This window comes from Dermacentor variabilis, chromosome 1 (assembly GCF_050947875.1).
Source record: "Dermacentor variabilis isolate Ectoservices chromosome 1, ASM5094787v1, whole genome shotgun sequence".
In the NCBI taxonomy this organism is placed as follows: domain Eukaryota; kingdom Metazoa; phylum Arthropoda; class Arachnida; order Ixodida; family Ixodidae; genus Dermacentor; species Dermacentor variabilis.
In genome coordinates this window covers 272,387,926-272,411,857 of record NC_134568.1, presented here as the reverse complement: position 1 = coordinate 272,411,857, position 23,932 = coordinate 272,387,926, and the positions used below count along the sequence as shown (strand labels likewise).

The window sequence follows — 23,932 nt, the reverse complement described above, 5'->3', positions numbered from 1 at the left end:
AATTGAAGAAAACTGTGAGACAGAACAGTCTGGAAAATGAGTGCAAAAGGGCAGTTGACAACTTTTCCTTTATAGTGCAAGGGAACAGTAAGTGTATTTTAGTACTAAGATTGAAGCTCAATCATCCAGAAAGAAGTGTGAGAAATCATTAAAAAAAAAAGGAAACTATGCCAACAATTTCAGGCAAGGCAAGATGTCCAATGTAATTAGTGCATGAAATGTGGGTTTTATTCACGGCTCTTGAACCCATCATGCAACGGCAACATACTTTCACAACCTTGAACACATGAGCACACCTCTCCCAATGTTGGTGCACATCACAGCACACGCACGCGCACACACGCGCACACGCACGCACGCACGCACGCACGCACACACACACACACACACACACACACACACACACACACACACACACACACACACACACTAGTGCCAAATTCAATCGCACAGGCTATTTGCACAATGTCACTTGACACTCCTTGACTTATTTCTTACTTTCCTACAAAGAGGATAGAAGTGTTATTGTTGAGACTGCATATGCAATACTGCTCAGTCATCAATAAGGAGATCTGGCAAGAATTATGTAATCAACTCTACAATCCATCACCAGAAGCTTTGTGTTCATTCCCCACAATACCATGCAGAAAGATCATTGCAGCTAACAAAGGCTTTCCATAATTACTTTGTTTAGCGCAAAACAACAGACACAAGAAAGATGTCTTTGTCGTCTTTCTTGTGTCCATTGTTTTGCGCTAAACAAAGTAATTATGGATTCGCACCAACTTGCCCACAAACGCATTGTGCTGAACAAAGGCTTTGCTGATAACAGTAGACTATTGGACCTACAAGCATTGAAGCAGCATGGAAATTATTGTTTCAGTTATTTGGGACAGCTAGTTGACTGACTGACTGACCGATTGACTGATTGATCGACCTTGCATCCAAAAGCGACACCCTGGCTATGGCAAATGCCATGGTGAATGGCTACAGATTGCTTATGGCTATCTAGAGTCCCTTAATGTGCACCTAAGTACTATCAGTACACAAGAATTTTTGTATTCTCCCTTCAAATCGTAGACACTCTAGCGAGTATAAATATCTATTCTCTTATTCTCAACAGTAGAACAAGAAAGCTGAAACATGGCAACACTTCAAATTACACAATGCAAGAGCACTACCCTTTATCCTTCTTTGGTGAATCATTATTGTGATGCGTTATTTGTCACAGTCTGTTTATGTTATCAGTGCAAAAGCCCCTACGAGCACAGCAGAAAAACAAGCTGGTCACCAAGTTCCTGTGCAGAACAATGAATAGAAGTGGAACCACCAAATGAAAACAGACATTTGTGAAAAAAATGCCACCAATGGGAATCAGATGGTATCAAAAATTAAATAGAGAAAAACAATAGCAAGCCACATAATCTAAACTTTATCAATCCACAGCTTCATGAATATTTCCAACATCATCTTTTATTTTCACATTTGTGAATGTCAATGGCAATTCAACCACTGAACCTTGAGCAAAAGTAAGACTGCATGTGCCTCCTATATATGGTAAAGAGCCTTTTAGGGTAAAGTCCAACAATTTCATTTTACTTCAGATATTTCATCTTGCGACTTCAAAACCAAATATTGCAGTGCATGCACCTACTTAGTTTCAACCTCTGAATATTGGCGATCAATGTAAGCACATCCAACTCTCAACCTATCTTGAACCAGCCCCCAAAATAATGTATATGCACATACGACAGTAGTCTTTTAATGTCGTCTGCTCTTGCGTTCCAATTTCTTCTGTTTTTTGTCATCTACCTCCGGAGGTGCTGGCTGGAAGAACCATGGTCCCAAAACGTTGACCCAGAGTAAGCAGAATGCATATGCAGGAGCCTGGGGTAAATAAAAATCAGTATTAAATGCTGCTAGATGGTTAAATGAGTTTTAAATTAAATTATGGGTTTTACGTGCCAAAACCACTTTCTGATTATGAGGCACGCCGTAGTGGACTCCGGAAATTTCGACCACCTGGGGTTCTTTAACGTGCACCTAAATCTAAGCACACGGGTGTTTTCGCATTTCGCCCCCATCGAAATGCGGCCACCATGGCCGGGATTCGATCCCGCGACCTCGTGCTCAGCAGCCCAACACCATAGCCACTGAGCAACCACGGCGGGTATGGTTAAATGAGAGGAAGAATAAAAGATGACATTGTCAAATAATGTCCAAGATTTAGGTACCATTCATAACAACAAAGCAAACATTGGGGCACGAAAACTAGGAACATGCATAGTAAACCATTACTTGACAGTAACATACAAGCTACAAATCGGCATAGTACCAGCGCTACATATATTAAGAAAAAAATTGGGGGTTTTACGTGCGAAAACAAAGATCTAATTGTAAGGGCATAATGGGGGACTCTGGATTAATTTTAAACATCTGGGGTTCATTAAAGTGCACCCAATGCATGGTACCCAGACACCTTTGAATTTAGCACCCATCGAAATGTGGCTGCCATGGCCAAGATATGATCCTGCAACCTCCAGCTTAGCAATGCAATGCCATAGCCAGTAAGCTACCATGGCAGGAGTGTGCCCAAGGAGGTTACATAAAGCTTCTGGAGTGGAAGCCCCTGTAGCTGCCTACGGGAGCGAATGAAGCCGCCACCGGCCACATTGCTAGAGAAAAAAGTGCGCAGCTCCACCATAGGGAGCCACAGAATATGCACGGCGCTCCACTGCGTTTGCAGTTCTGGGAGGAAACATCAAGGAGACACCTCTTAAGAAGTATGACAGTACACTATGTTTCTGTTGTCAATAAAAGTATTCCTGCATCAATTCGTTGCCGCACGATTTGAAAAAAGTTACCAGTGGTACGCTTCGCTCATTGTACTTCCTCGCTTGGTTAAACTATGAACGATCTCTACACACAAACTAGATTTGTGTGATGCAACTATGTAATGAATATTCATCACTGTTTACCCACTAACTGATGTGTGAGATTTTCAGGCACCCTGGATAAAGACCTAATACACTTTCTGCCTGCCGACATTTGACCATAAGGCGCCACTATCATTCTATATTTCGTGAGTGCTATCAAACCTGAAAAAACTGTACTGAATATGTTGTATCCCCTGAAGATAGTTCTAAGAAGGCCTTTATGTTACCGCAGGCCTTATTTAAATGACAGAATTATATGAACTGCTCTTTATTCTAGTACACAACTTGTTTATACAAGGAAAGGCACTGCAAACCATGTCTTTAATTACGTCCTGAAAGACTTCTTATCCATATACTCATGCTAGGGGTTGCATCATAAAGAACTTCACTGTGAATGCTCTCTCTTCTATTTATATGCACCTAAAAGAAATTCTTATTGAAAGCATGCGACAACTGAAACGTATCAGTGAGAAATGCTAAACAGACATAGAAACAGCAGAAATGCTAAGTGATACCTCGCTGTTCACAAGAAGCATAGTCATCCACTATAGAAGCTCAGTTTGGAACCTAGGTTCTGCATTTATTAATTTTTGAGTACTACAAGTGTTGAAATCAGTGTTTATGCTTTTTTTTCTTTTTTACGGCAATGTTGTGTACTCAAAACCTTAGCATTCTGCAATTTTCTTGTAATAGATGATGCTCTCGTGTTCAAGCCCAGCTTTTAAAGCAGAACTTCTTGCTTGAGGGGTTGGTACAAATGAATGAACAGAAAACCTACGAACCCTATAGACACGTATGAGCATTGAACTTGCAACTTTTCCCTTGTTCTAAGGCCAGTGCTTGTTCTGTCCCCACCTTCTCTCTAGTTATACGCCTCTCTCACACTGGTTTCTCCATTAAAACACAGGCACAGCGTGGTAAGTACATGGTGCACAACACGACCACTGATATGCCTAATAAGTGTACTGGTAGGCCTTAGAGCTATTTCAGAGGTGCCTGTGGCGTTAGAGCCCCCGGGGGCAGTAAAAAGCATGCGTTGCAACGGACCTAAAGAGAAGGAAAACTAAACTAAAATTAATTTCAGAACCCGACGTTTTGGAGCCCTACCGCCTTAGAAACGGTCGGGCTCCGAAACATCGGGTTTTTAAATCAATTTTGGTTGGAGTTGTCCTTTATTTAATTTTTTTTTTCAGACGTTCTCGCGGCCTCGAGGGAATCCAAAAAATCGGACAATGACTGTATTGCAAAACTCAAACATTTAGTGTTTTATGGCCTTAGAAAAAACACATCTTCCAGTCCATTGGTACAAAAAACTATATTCATCAGCAATGGCTCCCCCCCCTCCCCCCCCCCCTAAGCAAGCAAAGAATGCAATGGCTCACCCCTCTCGTAATGCAGAGGGTACAAGCATTCATCAAAGTGAAGCGTACAGTGCATACATCCAATGGAATCACACATACAATGTAAAGAAATGCAGCGTCAAGTGGTAACCTTCGCAATGGCTCATACCCCTGTAAGGTTGAGGCTACAAACGCCCAGCAAAGTGAACGACGCATACATTCATTGAAATCACCCATACAACACAGAGAACAGCATACATTTCAATCCCCTACTGAAAGGATTCAACATAAAGTCGAAAAGAAACATTGTTGGCGCGAGTCTGACCTTGATACACATGCGCACATGCGACGCTTCAGCTAAGCGTCGAAAATGAGCGGAAGAAGCCGAACTGTGAAAGCAGCAACGCGACGATGTGACACAGTGCATTACCAAGTGTGCAGCAGGCTTTCTCCTTCACATGTTACAGGAGTGTAACAAGCTGCCGAATTTTTGTAACATTTACATATATAGTACTAGTAGGTTGTTTCTTGCCAACTATTACACAAAAAATTCACTTTGTGTAATGGACAGTATGATATCATTTAGTTTCAAAGCAGGATCCACACGAAAGGCCAGTCTATGAAAACAAGAAAGCAAGTCTTTTAAGTGAAGTCGCTGAAGCCGTTTCTGTCTGCTCGCTCAATTTACTGAATCAGAACTGCTACTATACTGCTGGATTGGAAATCGGCACACGCCATTCCGGTACTAAGAAAGGGGGACCTACTTTCTGTTTCAAAATGCTGCCCGATTTCAATCTTATCGTCATCTTGCAAATTAATTGAGCACATTGTGGCAACTTCCATATCTGAATTTCTAGAACAGCACAACACATTAAACCCCATTCAGCCCGGATTCAGAAAATGGCTCTCAACCGTCACACAATTATCTACAGCCGTTCATTTCCTTGCTTCTACTTTTGAAAAGGGTAGCCAAGAAGACCTAATATATTTAGACTTTAGGAAAGCATTCAATACAGCCTCAGATAAGTTAATTTATAAATTAGAACAGATTGGACTCTCAAATTTTCTTGTATGCTGATCTCTTCATATTTTAACTGATTGAAATCAGTATGTAGAAATTAATAGACAACAATTAAATACTTTTCTGGTATTCTATGAGGTTTTGTAGGGGAGTGTCCCTGGGCCCCTGCTTTTTTATAATGATATTGTAGACAATCTAGATGATCTAGTGAAAATGTGCCGATTTGCAGATGACTGCATACTTCTTAATCAGGTAAAAACTAATGAAGACCATATAGTTCTAAACTCAGCCATACAGAAAAATGGAACTGAATTCTGAAGTCACTTGTCCACGGTGTAACAAAAAAGAAAGCTCCTCTTAACTTCTATTCTATCAGTTGTGAACCACGAACTGAAGTCATAGAATATAAATATCTTGGGGTCATGATAACAAATATCTTGAGTTGTAATACCGGTACTACTAAGAACACCCGCTCACCCACTTTTTGAAAACTGTGCTTAATCCATCACAAGCTTAAAGAAGCCCCCTTGTAGCTGTAGTTGTATATAGCTGTAGATCGACGAGTATGTATGCACTTGTAGCACCACCGGTAGTGGATGCCTGTGCGATCCTGGTTCGTGTGTTGACGAAGTACTTTTGACCCCCCCTCATCCAAAGCAGTTAGCTTGTATGTCATTGATAAGACAAAAACTGGAATACAGTCATGCCCACTGATAATGGCCGCAGTTATGATGAATTCTCAGCTATTACGAACGAGAGTGGTGCTACCATCAAAATGTGTATTACGGCAATGACACTGAGTCTCGGATACAATGAACAACCGCAACCTCACAACTCGGTTAGAGCAAACATAGAGGCACCATAAACTTCACCATACTGTCTAAATATTCGCACTTCCTGTAGGCGTGGCATTCAAAGAAAGTTTCCCAGCTTCATTATACACGACCTCTTCCCGTTCCTCTACTCCCCCCTCATTTCCAGGAAAAAATCCAAAAAGCAATAAAAACGGAGCACTGGAACTGCCGAAGGCAGGCCTGCTGCACACTCCATCGGCACTGTCTAGTGGCACCCAGCCAGTCACATGGCATGCGCTGATTCCCCAATCAGCGTTCCGCATTGTGTGCTGCTATTGTAAAGAGGCAGCGCACAGTTCATGCATTGCTTCTTTATACAGTTGTTACTTTCTCAGTGCACGGAGCTTGCACTAACCTCGTTGCTGCATCTTTACAATTTTAAGGAGAATAGGAGGCTCCAAGACGACTTCATCACAAGATTTTGAAGCTGAAAATCCACCTAGTGTGATGGGGACTGTGCACCATGTTCAACTTCATGTTCGAAAAGAAAGGCTATCAACATCACAACGAAGAAAGCTATTCTTAATGAACTTGCTCAAGGAGCAAGGAACTGCGACTTGGTGAAGAAATACGGCCTCTTCAAGTCGACCATTTTGGCAACAGCCAAAGACAAGGACAAGATTTTAAGTGCAAGTATCAACACTGACCCAATGACAAGAAAGCGCCTTTGGAAAGCGACCTACGCAGATGTTGAAGATCCGTTGCTTAAGTGGTTCGTTGATGCCCAGTGCTGAAACGTTCCAATTAGTGGACCACTCATGCTTTCAAAGGCAAGAAGCTTTGCTTCCCTCTTGGACTTCATATGTATATGCGTATGTATATGCGTCGGACACATATGTATATGGACGCATATGTATATACGTCGACATATACAATGCCAACAAAACTGCACTCTTCTACCAGATGCTGTGGTCGAAGATCCATGCCTTTAAAGGAGACACTTGTGCTGTTGGAAAACGCAATAAGCTTCGTGTTACCGTCGTCCACGGCGGTAACACAAACGTCACTGCCGACAGTAACACGTTGGTCACTGCCGTCCATGGACGGCAGTGACCAACGGCTACCATTTGTCATCGGGAAGTCTAGCAAGTCACGGTGCTTTTGGAGTTAGATCCCAGAGCGCTACAGACACAATGCAAAGGCATGGATGACACGCAAATTGTTTAACAAGTGGCTGGTTGAATTCGACCAGGACATGATGAAGCAAAACAGGAAGGTCATAACTGTTCGGCACACATGTGGAGCTTTGCCTGACTGTGGTGACCATACTTTTTGTGCCATCAAATGTGACATCCAAGATTCAGCCGCTGTACATGGGCTTCATTCACGCCCGCAAGGTGTCCTATCAATGGCACGTAATCTAGCAGATGCTGATAGCACTTAATCAAACAGTTGCCAATGTCCCACTTCACATCTCTTTGTTCACCACTGTGGAAATGCTTGAGGCTGCCTGGATTGAGCTAACTGCGGAGGGAATTGCGAACTGCTTCCATAAGGGGAGGTTTGTGGGCCCAGGAACAACAGACAAAGTTGTAGAATGGCCTCGCAATCCAACACAAGTGGAGCTGTGGCAATGCATCATTGACGCACAACTAGCCAGGCCTGATGTTGCTTGAAATGACTTTGTAGGTGCGAACGATGACACCGAGATAGCAGAGCCATGCACTAACAAAGCCATCGCGTGTGTCGTGTGAGCACGACCCGAAAGCGAAGACTCTGAGGAAGATGTTGAGGATGCTGACCTGCCACCAGTTGCCGTGAGTGCTTCAACAGCGGTTAGTTACACCGCATCCCTGAAACAGTTTGTTGGCAGCAAGGGCCTTGAAAAGAAGCATATGGACGCCCTGGAGAGGCTAGAAAATGCCATCATAGGGTGTGTTTTGAAAAAAGCAGACACACATAACAAATTTCTCAAGAAATAAATGCTGTACTTAACTGACTTTTTTATTTTCGTCAGTAATATGAAAAGTCCACTTAGTACTACAAACTTTGGATACAACAAACACAATCAGTGTGACCGTCAGGTTTGTTGTAAGTGAACGCAACTGTATGCGAGTGTCATTCAGGACCCATGTACTAAAACTAACATTGATGCATTGGAAAAAATTCAGAGAAGGGCTGTTTGTTTCATTTTCTCGAAGTACAGCTGCAATGACTCTGTCTCAGAATTAATCCTGTCTAACGGTTGAACACCCTATAGTCCAGAAGGAAATTTTTACACCTTAAGTTTTTATACTTACTGTTCAATCACAAACTCATCCTGGACCCTGCCTTCAATGTATCTTCATTAACTACCCAACAAATGCAGCTTAGCTTTTTCTTGTCTGCATGCAGCTTTGACAAAATCTTATCCAGAAAAAAATAAATGGAAGTTTTAAAAAGCAGGTTATTAGGCTACAAAGTGCTGGGTACAATGAGTGTGCTTTGCATATATCTGGGCAAAAATTGGTTCGTTGTGTACACAACAGCTTTGAGACGCATCACTTTGAAAAAGAAAATGAAAGAAAAAGAATGCTTGTCAATACCGTGTGCACAAGGTAACGCATAACTTGAAAAATGTGGGCAGCCGGTATGGCTTGAGAGTTGTGTTTTTTGCGGCAAACAAGCTGGGAAAATTATGTGCCAGGCTTGATAGTAGATTGTCTATGAAGGTGAAACAATTTGAATGCAAGATTAAGCACGTCTATTTTTGTGAAATGCAAGATGTCTGTTTACTGTTTGCCTCTGCCATGTGGTAAGATGTACATCGAACAACTGGTCGCTCTGTAAACACACGATTGCTGGAACGTAAAAGGTCCCTGCAGCACAACATTCACTCTCATGTAAAAGGGCATTGTTCGAAATGTGGATGCTTGCCGCTTTTCAGTGATACTACTATACTTTCTAATTATAGGTATCTGCTAACCAGATAAACAATCAAGGCATTCCATATAGACGAATGAAAAGATACATTTATGAGCCATCTGTCTGTCATGCTTGAACGAGCGTGAAGTGTGAAAGACCAGCAAAAAGGGTGATAGGATCACTTTCGAACAGCAATGCTGTATTTTGTTCCTTTGTCTTCTGCTAAATAGTGGTTTGTCGCACGATGATGCTCTGTTATGGCTGTATATTGCTCTTCTTTTTTTAAATAAAATGTAGTTGTGAGTGCAGTTGTTGTCCAGTCCATTTATTCTGCTTCTTTGTGTCGTGTTCACAAGCACTGCTTCATATGTCAGTATGCCAATTTACCTGCGATTAACACCCAAAGCTTTAGCCCTTAAGAGGAAGCTTTAGCTCGAGCCCAACTCCAACGCAGCCTATTCAAATACATGTAAAACGCAAAAACGCGTTTCTGGGCCGATTTTGATGAAATTTGTTGCATTTGAAAAAGAAAGTTAAATTCTAGTGAATGTTGGAAGCGGAATTTCGATTGAGGGCCTGAATTTCGTGAGAACGATTTTCAAAAATTCTAAGGTTCAAAAAATATAGACGCACGAAGTTTATAAATTAATAGCTTAGCGTCAAGAATAGATATTGTGGTTCTGTAAACGGCATCCATTAGATTATTCAAAGTAGGCAAATTCGATATGTCAATTTATATCTTACATGAATTTGTTACGTTGTGTACAAGGGTTCTGCAGAAGCTGTATTGCCATATTACTGAATTTTTTTAGATTCATGTGTAACATATAAATTTTGTCCGCTTTAGATGTACTATCAGATGCAATTCACAAAATTGTGGTATTGTTTTTTCTTGCTGAGTTGTGTAGTTGTTTCTGAAAATTTTCTATTTTTGCCAATCTTTAATAAAAAGTAGAGGATCTAAATCAAAAATTCGAAACCAACAGTCACTAGATGTTAAGTTTTTCTTTTAAATGCAACAAATCTCGTCAAATTTGGTGCCGTGGTTGCCGAGAAACACGAATTCTCCTTTTACATTTATTTAGATAGGAGCACCCGAGCTAAAGCTCCCTCTTAAAGAGACTCCGAACCAATTTGGACTATTTTGTACAAACGTATTGAGTTGTTAGGTTAGGTCCTTCTGATCATTAAGTGGGACATTTAGGCACCCTGTGTAAAGCAGGTTATTTATTATAAGGTTTTAAAAATGTCCATCACCACCAATCGCAGCACCACCGCTCCCCCTTGTTTTCAGCCACCCCCTCCCTATTGACATCAGTCAGGTGAGCTAACCGAGAGGCTACCCAGGGCACATGATCGTTACTTTTTCTAACTTTATGGTGAACAAATGTTCATAATAGTTGAAATGTTAGTTAGTTTGTTTGTATAGAAAAAAAAGTAACAGAAAGAGAATACACAACGACAATTCATCACTACACTCAAGCACTTCCGGCCCACAGCAAGTGTCGTCTGCTTGTGGTATAACGTTCTCCACATTGACGCTGCGCAGTCAGTGCTGGTCTCAAGCTTTTTTTTCTTTCGCGAGCCCTATCGATCACTTTTGCTATGCTGTGGGCGGCAAATCTAGCAATTGGCAACATGTCAAGCTGCAACAACATGTCCCTCTGCAAGGCAACATGCGAGCAGTATGGCTGCAGCGCATCGGGCAGTCAGTATCCCATCAGCACCTGCATCTATATGTTTGCAGACGTCCACTTCAAGCCGGAGAATTACTACCACAATAGAGCCTTTTAGCATGTCTGGTATTAGGGTAAACACAAGTGCAAGTGGACTGGGCCTGGGCATTTTACCTGATGAGCGGAGGTGCAAATATGAACTGCCTGCACGGTGTAGCCACCAGGTGGCACAGCGCTTAACCAAACATATAGCTAATATAGCAGTAACCAAGTGTATCCTACTTTGCTGCTGGTGTAAATTTTCGACAGGAGTGTAATCACAAACACACTGTCTTTTTAAGTGTTTAACATGTTTTACACTTGGTTGCAGCAATAGTAGCTCTGTCTTTGGCTAGTTAAGCTCTGCACCACTAGGTGGGTGCACCGTGCAGGGTGCTCAGGCCACTCACATTTAAGCAAAGTCCCTTCATTACAGCGGTAGTAGTATGGAGGGGTTTTGTTTTACGCCTCCGCACACCCATCAAAATGCCCAGCTCGCCTGCAGTTAGCAGAATACTGGACACACTCGGTGCTGCAACAGAACACACACCGCTTGGATAGCTCTCGCGGGGGATCGACAGCCAGGCAGCTAGCGGAAAGGATGGAGAGGTTTCACGAGCTGGCTCCAAGACAACTGGAAGTAGGTGACACGATGTCACATCATGACGCAGAGCCAGTGAAGGGAGAGCTTAGCCCTGATCCCTCGGCAAACAAGTTGAGAAGAAGCATGGCTAAGGAGCAGAGTAACTTGTAATCGTCTGTAGCTCTTTTAATATGAGACACTTAAATTGTGACGTTATCATTACTGTAGCTGTACCCTACGTGTCTAGAAAATTTGTCCAAACCATTTCAGGGACCCTTTAAAGGCCCCCGCCAGGCCCCACTGGAAATTATGGTTGTGCACTAAAAGTTGTAATGCACCATCTCGGGAACATCTGATTCAAGAATTTTTAAAAATGGTTTAGCGTTAATAGTGTAAATAGAAGCAAATGAAATAGTGAGAGCTGATGGCATGAAAAAGCAAGCAGAGGCTCCCTCTCATTACCACAACCACTATCTGCATGCCCCCGTCTTCTCCCATATTGGAGTCGAGGGTCCACGTGTTGTTTAAGTCACAAGGCCCACTTTTTTTTCCCACCTCTCTTCCTATCTTGACGCGCAGCACATTTTCCGTGTCAATGTTGCAGAAGTGTTTTGTTGTAGAGGCGTTCGACCGGAGCAATGCAATGAGTATGCTCATCAGCTGCAAATCGTCTTCCGCTTCCATTAATGTTTGTTAAGGATTCTGATACAGTAGACTTCCATTAGTTCAACTCCTGTTAATTCTATTATTCAGCTAATTTGATCCCAGCTGAAGGTCCCAGCTAGTGCCCATACATATATATGGGCGAAGACTCTCATTATTTCAATTCTGAAATTGGCCCTCGCCAAATAATTCAAACTTGGCTAGACAGTACACATGTACCTGATCCCAGTAGAGTTGGCCTTGTTAACCCTAAGGGACAGTGAGTGTGTCGAAGACATGCTGCATATCCCACTAAAGGCACTGATTTGTAGGCTTCCCTTGGCAGAGTTGCAAGTGAAAATGCAGCTCTTAATCAATAATTACTATATTTATCGAATGCTAATGCACGCGTTTTTTCGAAGAAAATGAGTTGGAAAATTGCATGTGCAATACAATTGGATATGAAACTGAAACCATGTTTGTAGCATTGGCCTACCGTCCCAACCAGTATTACTGCCACTGTAATCAAAAGATGTAAATGGAACAAGCTTTTGCATAGATTGTTGACAAAGCACTGCTTATATTATGAGAGCTTGTTCAAAAAGAAGTTATTTTGCCAAGCCAGTGGCAATGGGGAGGCATCATGCATTTTCAGTGTGTTGGAGTCGTGTGTGTAGCATGACAAACTGTCAAAGCAGTAAGTTTAAGCTTGGACCATCTTGTTCAAATGCTGGGGGAGTCATTCGAGAAATAAGGAATATAAAATTCAGTGTGCCACACGGAGAACATGTTGCTGCCCACAGACATAGAGCTGTGGTTCCCATAGATGGTTCCCATCGAGTCCTGATTGTACCCCTGATTTAAAGCAAATAACCACATTTCCAAAAGTAAGTCCTGGAACCATTACACCTTTCCACATACCTCGGGGAACCTCGTACCTATTGTATCCCCATAGCATTCTGTGCTTCATTTTGGCTGCCATTTCTCTTTCCCTTCACTGTTATTGTTTTTTCCTGTGTTTCCATATATCTATTGCCTTCGTTTATCCATATACCACGGTATTTATATTCTGTTACCCGAGGTATTTCCTGGCCCCGTATCGCCACTGTCTGTTCACTGCTTTCGTTGAATACCATAACACCCGATTTTCTAACACTAAATTTCAAACCTAAATTGTTGCCTTCCTGTCCACAGATATCAGCCAGACATTGCAAATCACTTTCCTTGTTCCACATAAAATAAACCTGGAAGCTGGTGCTCTATACTGTAGTACCTGCCTGTTTGTATGAGAGATTAAACCCAATATTACTTCCTTCTAGCGCTCTCTGCATCTTCACCATGTACATCATAAACAGCAGTGGGGATAAAGGGCACCCCTGCCTCAGTCCCTTGTTGATATGAACTTTCTCCTCGCTCCTCATCCCTTCCAATTCAATGCAAACGGTATTTTCTAGGTAAATCTCTCTCAAAAGCTGTAGACAATCGTCACCTAAGCCTTCCCCTTCCAGAATATCCCACAAAATGTTGCAGTCGACATTGTCATAGGCTCCTGTAAGTCTAAAAAGGCCACATATAACGGTCTGCTTTCTACTTTTGATATTGCAATACAGTGAGTAAGAACAAATAAGTTATCATCTAAACACCTACCTATTCTGAAGCCATTCCGAAGTTCTCCCAAAGTGCCATTATTCTCTGCCCATGCTTGAAGCTTTAATTTGATTGCCTGTATTGCTAGCCTGTATATTACCGATGTAGTGGTCAACAGTCTATACGAGTGAATTCTATCTTTCTCCCCCCTTACCTTTACAAATTAAATTCATTCTACTTTGTCGCCAACTGTCTAGTATTTGCCTACCTTTTAAAGTTTCTTCCACTGCCTTCACCAGAGCTTTGTTACTTTTTGGTCCTAGTTCATTAATCAGCCTAACGGGAAACTCGTCTAGCCCTGTGGCTGTGCGCTTAATAATTTTCTCTTCTGCTTTCTTCCAGTTGAAATTTGTCAGCACCAGCTCCTTTTCCACCTGGGTCTCTTTCATGCTCTTTTTTGCTTCAAATATAACCTCGTCATCGCCTTGGAAAGATTCGGCTGTTATTTTTCGGACGTAATTTATTGCCGCTTCTCCTTCCAGTCTGTTTTCATCTTCGTCCAAGGTATATTGCATTGTTGTTGACTTCCTGCCTAATAATTTTATGCGGTTCCAAAATATTCTAGGTGCGGCCTTCTTTTTCTCACATATTTCTGAAAACCAACGTTCACTTTCACCTTTTATCTTTGCTTGAACCAGTATTTGAACCACAGACTTTTTTCCCAGTATATTTCCCATGTACTGGTTACTTCATCCTGCGGCAACTGCGCCTTCTTTGCCTGCCTGTGCTCTCGGGAAGCGTTCTGTCGTTCAGCAATTGCTTCTCATATCTCTGTTCCACCAGCTTTTCGTTTTCTTTTTTCCTTTCCAATGAATATGTTGTTTCTCTTTCCTTCTTTCTGTTGTTATTACACTTAGAAGCTCACTATATTCCCACTCTTTATTTGGCCATTTGCCAAGTTCTTCCTCGAATCTAGTGACTATATTTGTTATTTGTTCAGCGTTCAAATTTGGACTGGTCATTTTGCACTCCTTGCTCTCTTTCCCAACTACATATCCCATTTTCAAAATGATGCGTTTATGGTCACTCCCTATGCTGCTACACCCTTCCTCCATCAATAACCATTTCTCTCAACTTATCATGAATTCTTTCTGTCATCAGACAGTAATCAATAGTTGATTGCCGGTTTCCCACTTCCCACGTGATCTGCCCTTCACACTTAGGCCCTGTATTCATGATAACGACGTTATGTTGCTCACAAAGGTCTAGCATTGACTTCTCGTTGTTGTCTGTATAGCCATCTAAATCCTGTATGTGGGCATTCATGCCACCTAATAGAATAATTTAAGCACCATTCCCGAAACCCTTAATATCAGCGCTTATGTATTCCACTAACTCTTTTTTCTTCTCTGTGCAATTATTTCCCGTCCACAAATACATAACGCCCAGCCAAGTTTTTTTTTCCCACTCATTGTACCTGATAACCAAAGATGCTCTTGACATTTTCAATTTACTCTTTTCCATTTGGTTCCCTGATGGATGAGCATTCCGACTCCCCCTCCCTTTATATATATATATGTAACGAAGAACAGAAGCGCCCCCTGGGGAATAAAGAATTCAAATGAATAATGAAACTGAATACAACATAATCCCCCCCTTATCTTTAGTGATTAGTTGTTAGTATTAGTAAGGAAACCCCAAAGCATGCACACTGTACTTGTTTACACATATTTACAGACTATGTACACAACATCAGACCGCCAACTAGTTGGTCTGATAGTCTTGGAGATAGGCCGGTGGCCGGGGCTCTCGGGTCGGCCGCTTTGGACGTCGCACCGTCTACGATGGCGATGGGCTCGTAGACTGCTGGGGCGACCCCGGTGGCGGCCTGCGGAGTACACCGGCAAATGGCAAGGTATTCTGTGACAGCTTGCCGAAGTGGTCGTCTTTCGAGTGCGACTTGAATGAAGTTTTTCAATGTGTGATTGAACCGTTCTATTTGCCCATTCGTTTGGGGGTAGTATACCGAGGAATGTGAAAGACGGATGTGTCTGTTTTGCAGGAAGATGATGAATTCACGCGAAGTCAACTGAGGTCCATTGTCACAAACGATCTCTTCTGGGTAGCCTTCACGGACAAAAACACTTGTTAAAAAGTCTTTCACGGCGCTCGTGGACACTTCGCTGCAAAAATATACCTCTGGCCATTTAGAATGGTAGTCAACAAGCGTTACAGCAAATCTGCTGTTGTGAGCTGCATGCTCCAAAGGACCAACAATGTCTAGGCCAAGCCTCTGCCACGGTCGCTCAGGCCATTCAACAGGCTGCAACGGTGCTGGTGATGTGTTGGCAGACTTATCTGCCTCCAGGCAGATGTGGCAGTTTTTTACTGCCGTTTCCACTTGCTTATCCATTCGTAGCCACCAAAACCGCTCACGCAGTCGCGCCTTCGTGCGCGTGATACCTGGATGTGTGTCGTGCGTGGTGCCGATGATCTGAGCCGTGAGGGAGGACGGAACAACAAGGCGCTCTCCATGCAACAGGTTATCGACAACAGAAAGTTCTTCCCGAATGGGGTAGAATGGTTTTGCCTCTTCAGGTATGGACTTCTTGGGCGTAATATTTCACTCACACACACATGTAGCACAATCGCAACACAGCACAGAAACCAAATTCTGCTGACAAGTGCGGCATCAGCGGAAGAACATTGTTATTTTCGTCTGGAGATTTTTTTTAACAGCACTTCAAAGAATTTCGTCCTCTACAAGGCTTAAGCAGTGAAGCGCTTTCTCACTCAAACTGTTCTTGGCACAGTACATGTTCACTTTGTTGAGGTATTCGAAAGCGTCTTTGCATGGGACATCTGGGTCTGGCATCGGGTCAACATCATCGTATGACTAATCTTCGGTTGCAAGCTCCGCGCTACCGGGCACCGCTGCAATGATCGCATCATCCGTGCTGGCTTCCTCGCAGACAGGAAGCTCCGACTCACCGGCATCGATATATTCTTGGAAGGTGTCTGTGGCGGAAACAAACCTGCTTTCAGCGAGGCCAGATCACGTGTCGTCAGTGTTGACCGTCTCACCGGCAACATTGTCGCTCAACTTATCGGCGTCAAGAGTCTCTGCATTTTGCACAAAGCCTGCTTTGTTGAAGCACTTGCTAATTGTAGTGGCTTTTACCTGCCACCACGAAGTGGCAACCATATCAATCATGCTCCTCAAATTCACTTTAAGAGGCTGCTGCTGCTGCATGCTCAGCAAAGCTCTTTCGCAGATGCGTTTTTTGTAAAGTGCCTTTACGGTTGCAATGACACCCTGGTCGAGCAGCTGACATTTTGCAGTCATGTTGGCAGGCAGAAACTTTAACATGACTGCAGTCAACATGGGCTTGATGTTGTGGGCTGTGCAATTGTTGAGAATGAGTACGACCTGTCGCTTCTCTGCCACCATGTCTTCATCGAACTTGCAAAGCCAGCTTGTGAACATGTCTTGCGTCATCCACGCCTTTTTGTTGGATTTGTATGTCAATGGCAGGCAGTCAACATGGGCTTGATGTTGTGGGCTGTGCAATTGTTGAGAATGAGTACGACCTGTCGCTTCTCTGCCACCATGTCTTCATCGAACTTGCAAAGCCAGCTTGTGAACATGTCTTGCGTCATCTACGCCTTTTTGTTGGATTTGTATGTCAATGGCAGGCACTCTCGCTTTTTAAAGCAACGTGGCCTCGCTGATTTTCCAATGACAAACAGGCAGCGCTCGTCGCTTCCATTTATGTTAGCACAGAACAACACAGTTATGCGCTCTTTTGAGGCCTTGCGGCCAGAGCGGGTTTCGCCTCTCAGCGCAAGAGTGCGGTTGGGTTTTTTTCTTTTACACAACGAATGGTGTAAAAAATGTTCTTGTCTTCTGTGTAACATGCATATTTTTATGGTTATTATTCCTATTTTTATTGCCGTGTTTTGCCTTTTCTTTTTAGGTTCACGTGTTGTGTTGTTTTTCTGATTTGTTATACATTAATGGTCCGAGTGCTTTCTATGACCCAGATTACCCTCCATTTTTGTATGCTTGTGATTCGTATTCTTTTTGTACACTTCTGATTATTATTAGTACTACGGTAATCTTATATCTTATTGGCCTTGTATTATTATTTTTTGTGATTATTGTTTATCAGTTACCATTTTTTTTTTCCGACTTATTACTCCCTTATTACCATTGTATGCGTTACTGCAACACCTCCCCCCCCCCCCCCCCTGTGTAATACCCTCCTGCGAGAGGGCCTTTAGGGGTATTCTGAATAAATAAATATAAAAAGGTTATAAAATATGCCAGCTTCGTCGGCATTGTAAACGTCTCTGTCCGTATACGTGGACAGCATGGTTTCCAAATTTAAATGAAGCCAGACTTTGATGGACTCGTCATTGACATCACCGCTTTCACCGCGCACCACTTTGCAGCTGATACCATGGCAATCCTTGAATCGCTGGATCCATCCATTAAGTGGGTTGAAGTCGTCGTGGCCTAAAAGAGCACCAAGGGACTTGGCTTTTTGTTGGAGCATGGGGCCACGCACTGGTACGCCCTGAACCCTGACTTGACGGAACCATCTGAAGAGCGCTGCGTCCACGTCTTCGTGCTTCGACGTATGTATTCTCTTCCGTGACAGGGAAGAGGAATCTTGCTGCAGTTGCTGCCACAATTTGTCCTTGTTCATGTATATGGTGGACACGGTTGTGTCGGAAACGCCGTATTTGGCTGCCACCAACGCCTTCTTCAGCCCACTTTCTATGTCCCTTATAACACATTCCTTCGTCTCCAGCGATAAGGCATGCCTCTTTCTCACACTGCTTGAAGATGCCGCCGACGCCATGGTGACAAAAGCCCGACAACACACGTGCACAGAGGACAACTACGACACGATGAGATCATGACGTGCTCACACCAAATGCAAGAAAAAGACTGAAAAAAAAAAAGGAGTGCGCTGTCACCACTATCACTTCTACCCCACACTCCGCGCAGCACGCACCCTGATTGGATGCTGCTATAGTGACGAAAACACTTGCCCTCCTTCCTCTAAAGTCTCCCGCCCTTCTCCTTCTTCGCCTCTGAGAAAAGGCCGTGCTCCGTGCGCCGATTTCATGGTCGCGCAGTTAAAGGAACCGCACTATAACCGGTAGTCTGCTTTGCGCACGTACACAATAAACGGTCCGCCTATACATTGAGTTCTATGGGAGATATCTCGGTGGTCAACAAACCCACGCTATAACCGGTCCCGCACTAAAAGCGGTTATGTTATAAGTGGTCTGCACTGTACATAAACACTGATGAACATCAGAAATTTACACAGAGTTAACTGTGCCTGCCTTCACAAGAGTACAGCAGCTATGCAAGGTCGGAGAAACTGAAACTAGTTCCAGGTAGCCCAAACTACTTTTCATGGGAATGTATTTGCAGAAGTTCTGCCCCCATAACTTTTGTCTCATAGATAAGGATAAGTTGTCCTTGAGCATAGTCAACATGTTACTCACCACAAGCCATAAAATCCAGGCATACGTTGAGGCCAGTGAAAGTGTTTGTATACAGGCAGTGAAGATGATCAAGTCTTTCAGATGCCTTATGCAAGAGAAAAGAAAAAGAAGTAAAGCAAGTATGTTAAGGCACGAGATGATGAATATCAGAATAACAAATAAGTTATGTTGGGGAACTGCAGATGGAGAATGAGACATCAAGGATAAGTGAAGCACCAAATGAAAGGCAACACCAAATTTGTGTTTAAAGGAGTACCTGACACAAAATTCCAAAGTCGAAATAACGTGGGAGATTGACTTCTGCGGACATACACACAACATCAACAAAAATATCCATAGCGAGTGTAGCTTGAAACATATTTAAATTCAACTTTCAAGTATGTCCGGACAGTCACTTGCAATGTGCAGCACGCCGTGACATCGACATCAACACGGGCTCTGTTGTAAACTTTTGAGGCATAGACAACAACAAAGTTACCTCGTGTAAGGAACCTTAGTGTCATGCCTGCAGGTGTGCTACGCGAAGAGAGTGGACGCGAGACGCCATATGCAAATATACAATCAAAACTTATATTAGGGATCATTAATCAAAGTACAGTTAAGAAATATGACAAAAAGCAAAACAAATAGTTCACAGAAAAAAAAATCAAACATATAATGTGACAACAGGACACGGTGCATGAAGAAACAATGGGATTTCAGCAGAGGGTTCACAGGTTACACGTCCATCATCTGATGCGATGCGGTGATGTCAGTTGATCAGTGGCTCCGGTGTAAGTAGACGGCTTGGTTGCTCCTAATTATCGCCATCGGCCACGGCAGTGATCGGCGGAGTTGGCAATGATGGTTGGCGCTTGGTCTCGCGCAAAGGTGTGGGCTGTCTTCTTTCCTGCGGGCCTCTTAGCGCCCGCCCAATCCAAAGTTAAACATGTCTCTCCTCCAACTGCGTTCCCAGACCTGCGGTCATCCGACACCCGGCCGGGGTGCTGCGTTTCTCTCTTCTGCCTATTTCTACTCGAGATACCCTGTGCTGAAGTACCTTTGTTTTAGTCTGTTTTTTGGAAGTTTGCTAGTCTGGGGACGGTCTTCGAAATTCCATCGGGTCGGCCGGTACAACTGCCTGGCTGCTGCTTTGCGGGCCAGTATTTGCGGGCCAGTATGCTTTGCGGAGTACAACAGTCACCACATCTCACAAGTTTTTGTTGTAATTTTGCCTACGATTGAATTGAATTGCCTTTATTTCTATAAACATACAATTTATGGGGGATTTAAGGAAAAAGTTGCACACAGCAAATTGACACGTCTTAAAACCCAGTCTGAGGACAGCAGTGGCAGGCACAGGCACTAATTTAAGACCAACAATACAAACAATACTACACAATGTTGGCTTCAACTTGTGCCAGCAAAAAAAAAATATAAAAAAAATAAGAAAACATTAACAAATAAAAAAGGCCAAGCAATCCGCTGTTTACACATAAACAACAAAAACAGTGAAAAAAAAGTTAAGCAACAAATTTAGCATTGTTCAAATATCACAAGGACTCATGCAAACATGAAACGGACCAAGAAGTGACATCGATATTATTGTGCATGAGTGTTTAACAGGCATGGTAAGCAATGACGTAACATTTGAAAAGCATAGTTAGTGTGAGGACATGGCACATGCCAGTACTCATGACAGTGCTCAGGACGCAGGCGTCACCGTCAACATAGACACTCTCTCCACTTTGCCTGTTTAGCCTCCCCAAGCGAAATTCCTTCCCTGCATTATCCCATACTGTAGCCAGAGGATTGCATGATGAATACATCACAGACCCTGCCTCTTTTTCTCTCTCTCTCGCGTTTTTGCTGAGTGGTGCACTTCCGGTGACGGTCTTCCACAAGAGCCGTTGCGTTTGTCTCATTTTGCGCAGCATACCATTTTGTGTGCTTTGCAAGTGAACATCTGATCAGCAGTATAAGTCAATGCCACAGTCACAAGCACTGAGGCAGACACGAGAGGATGAAAGAGCAGGATCGCAGCGCTGGAACACGGTAGAAAATGACATAGTTTCATTCTCTGCACACAAGCATGGGAACAAGCAGACGAAACAGATGTACATCTCTCTTGCTATGGTACAAAGTAGAACAAAAACAGCAGACATTCGGTTTCTACATTTTATTATTTCTCTGAACTTTAATTAGTCTGTTGGAGCAACACATTAAACAAATAACTGATGTCGCCCTCAATAATTCTTGTCACAGCACTGCCATGTATGTAGACGCACTTGTGCGATTGACGTCGACTCTCCGGCTGAGAGCAAGGTGCCCACAAGAAGGGTAAACAGCATTTGGTTTGAAATTTAAGTTCTTACTGCGGCACGTAGGGATGTAATACTTAGCAGACACGATCGCTAGCGCACATTGTATGCACTGCGCTTGTTAGCTCAAAATGGCTAGACCTGGCGAGGGGCCCTTTAGGCATGAAAAAGAGCATAGTCATCATCAGCGTGGAGCGGCATGGCTTGGCCATGGCACATGGATGCATTGATTGCCTGAGCATTAGGTATCATATTTCAGAATAGTCGCAAGGTAGACATGAAATACAATGCAAGCAAGCAAGGATGTGCTGTTTGAAGGAAGCATTGTTTGTTCATTGCTTCTGTTGAGCATTCACATGACTATGACAAAGACCAGCCAATTTTCGACTGCTGGAAAAGTTGAAGTACAGTAAAGTCTCGTTGATACAATCCTGTTTCGTACGATTTCCTGGTGCCAAATTCGTGATCAAGAACACGAAAAATTACCCAACACAATCACGCTTCTTTTTTACCGGTTCATATATTCCCAAAGAACACAATTTTCTGGCACCAACGGTCAGTATCCTCTGATATGTTTTCCGGCCACTAGATCCCGTGTGGGCTAGAAAAAATGTGAGGCACACGCAATCAGGAGCAGTAGACGGCCGTGACAGCAACTTCCCCGAAGCACTTGTCCACTCGTGTAACATGCCTGCAAGTACTCACTTTTCTCTTCTGGTATCAGCAAATGCCTTGCCCGTTGTCGCATTATCTGATATTTCCGCCAACGCTCTTACAATGAGCATCTTCCCCTTAGTAATGTGCATTCCTGGGCGAGTTCACCTATCTGTTTCACAGTGCCTGCGGTGTAGTGCCATTAGAAGCGTACTGGATGCTTTTAATAGGCGATAACCCAAATGTGCCACCGTACCGTGCTGCAGGCGGATGTAAGCATCATGTTTCACTCTGGCAGCACCATATTCCTGCATTGCACAGCAGTCGACTTCCTATGTTTCCCTTTGCCGTCTTAAAACACCATGCAATAGGAAAACAACAAAGCGGGTCTTAGACCGCTTGGGTCCTGACAGCTCAACACGTGTCAGCATCTAGGGCCGCAACAATTCTCGCAAGGTGGGTATCAAAACTTCCTGCCAAAATGCTCTACCCAAAGGAGCTGCTTGACCCAGGCTGAATTTGAGGAGCGCAAACATAAGCTTGTTGAAGCTGCAAAAGGACAATGTTCCTATTGGGTCCCTCAAGCACCTCCAGCTCAGCGCACTTCGGCGTCTCATGCTGCAATGATTCGTGCTGCGATTCGCATTATGTAATGTCAACTACAGTTGAGTCTGCCAAATCTTTTAGTGACCTTGGGTCGTACATTTTTTACTTGACTTGACTTTATTGACATTTAGACAATATACAGTTGTCCGGGTGAAGAGGGCTAAAGGTGACACACGTGGTCACCTGACTAGGCCCTAGACACCCTGAATTCATGCAGGCACAGTTTCGACATGGCAAATTACAAAGTACAAACAATTTTTTTTTTACAGGAAGACTACAATTCACATACAGCAATATACATACACTGTACATTTAAATCAATCTAATTTAGAATGTATAATAACTACAAACATGTTCACTTGATCAAAAAAAAAAACGCAAAGCAAGGAATCCTAACTGGATCTCCTATACGACAATAAAAAGAAATGATTCACATGACAAATATGTTCACCGGACAAAAAAAATGGAAAAAAAAACTAACTGATTTATACACGATTTAAGAAAAATCTCTTTGCCTGGTTTCGGAAAGCAGGCAAAGAGGAACAGTTTTCCATGATGTCAATCAGAGCAGGATAAAGGTTTAACAGATTTGGAATTTGCCAACTTAACAGTTGTGCCCCGTAATTCGTCCTACATTTAAACTTGATGAAGTTGGTGCTCCTAAACTCGTAATGGGATTCATGTTTGGTATACCTCAAAGAGAAGAGTTGTGGATCAGTTTTGAAATCTGATTATGCAAGCTCTGATAATCGCAGCTTATATAGTGATTCAATGTCCATGATGCAATTCTGCGAAAAATATACAGATGTTGATTCACATTGTGGTAGATTTTCAATAAAGCGCACACTTTTTTTCTGTAATCGATGGAGGCTTTCCATGTTAGACCTAGTAGTGGTGCCCCAAACAGGCAGGCAGTAATGCAGTCGCGAATGAACAGTATTAAAATACAGTTGACGTCGTATATAATGAGGCAACAATAAGCGAAACTTACTAAGCGTACCAATACAATGGGCAATATTGCGCTTAATATAGTGAACATGGCAAGACCAATGAAGGTTTTCATGAAACTGAACACCTAAAAATTTAATTTGTGTTACCTTTTTTAGCGGTCGCGACTCGAATGCCACATCATCATTAATATAAACAGGTCTGTTAACAGGGGTAAAAACAGTGTACTTAGTTTTGTCAACATTTAATGAGAGTTCATTTGTAACAAGCCAGTCTGATAGATTCTTAAGCCATAAGCTTACACGCGGAATTAAGGAACCTAAAGTGTCACCAGAAAAAAATACACTTGTGTTGTCTGCGTAAAGGGCAATAGAAG

At 42.9% G+C, this 23,932-nt stretch overlaps 1 protein-coding gene across 1 annotated transcript in view; it reads right to left on the bottom strand.

Annotated features, from left to right (window-relative positions):
* Positions 1–1,746: 1,746 nt before the first annotated feature.
* LOC142564743 (transmembrane protein 208) overlaps positions 1,747–23,932 on the bottom strand; it is a 48,440-nt gene continuing 26,254 nt past the window's right edge. Inside the window, exons 5-6 of the mRNA XM_075675888.1 lie at positions 19,049–19,133; positions 1,747–1,887 (exon numbers count right to left, since the gene is read on the bottom strand). Coding sequence (XP_075532003.1) covers positions 1,762–1,887; positions 19,049–19,133 — 211 coding nt within the window. The 3' untranslated portion in view covers positions 1,747–1,761. The remainder of the gene's footprint in view (positions 1,888–19,048; positions 19,134–23,932) is intronic.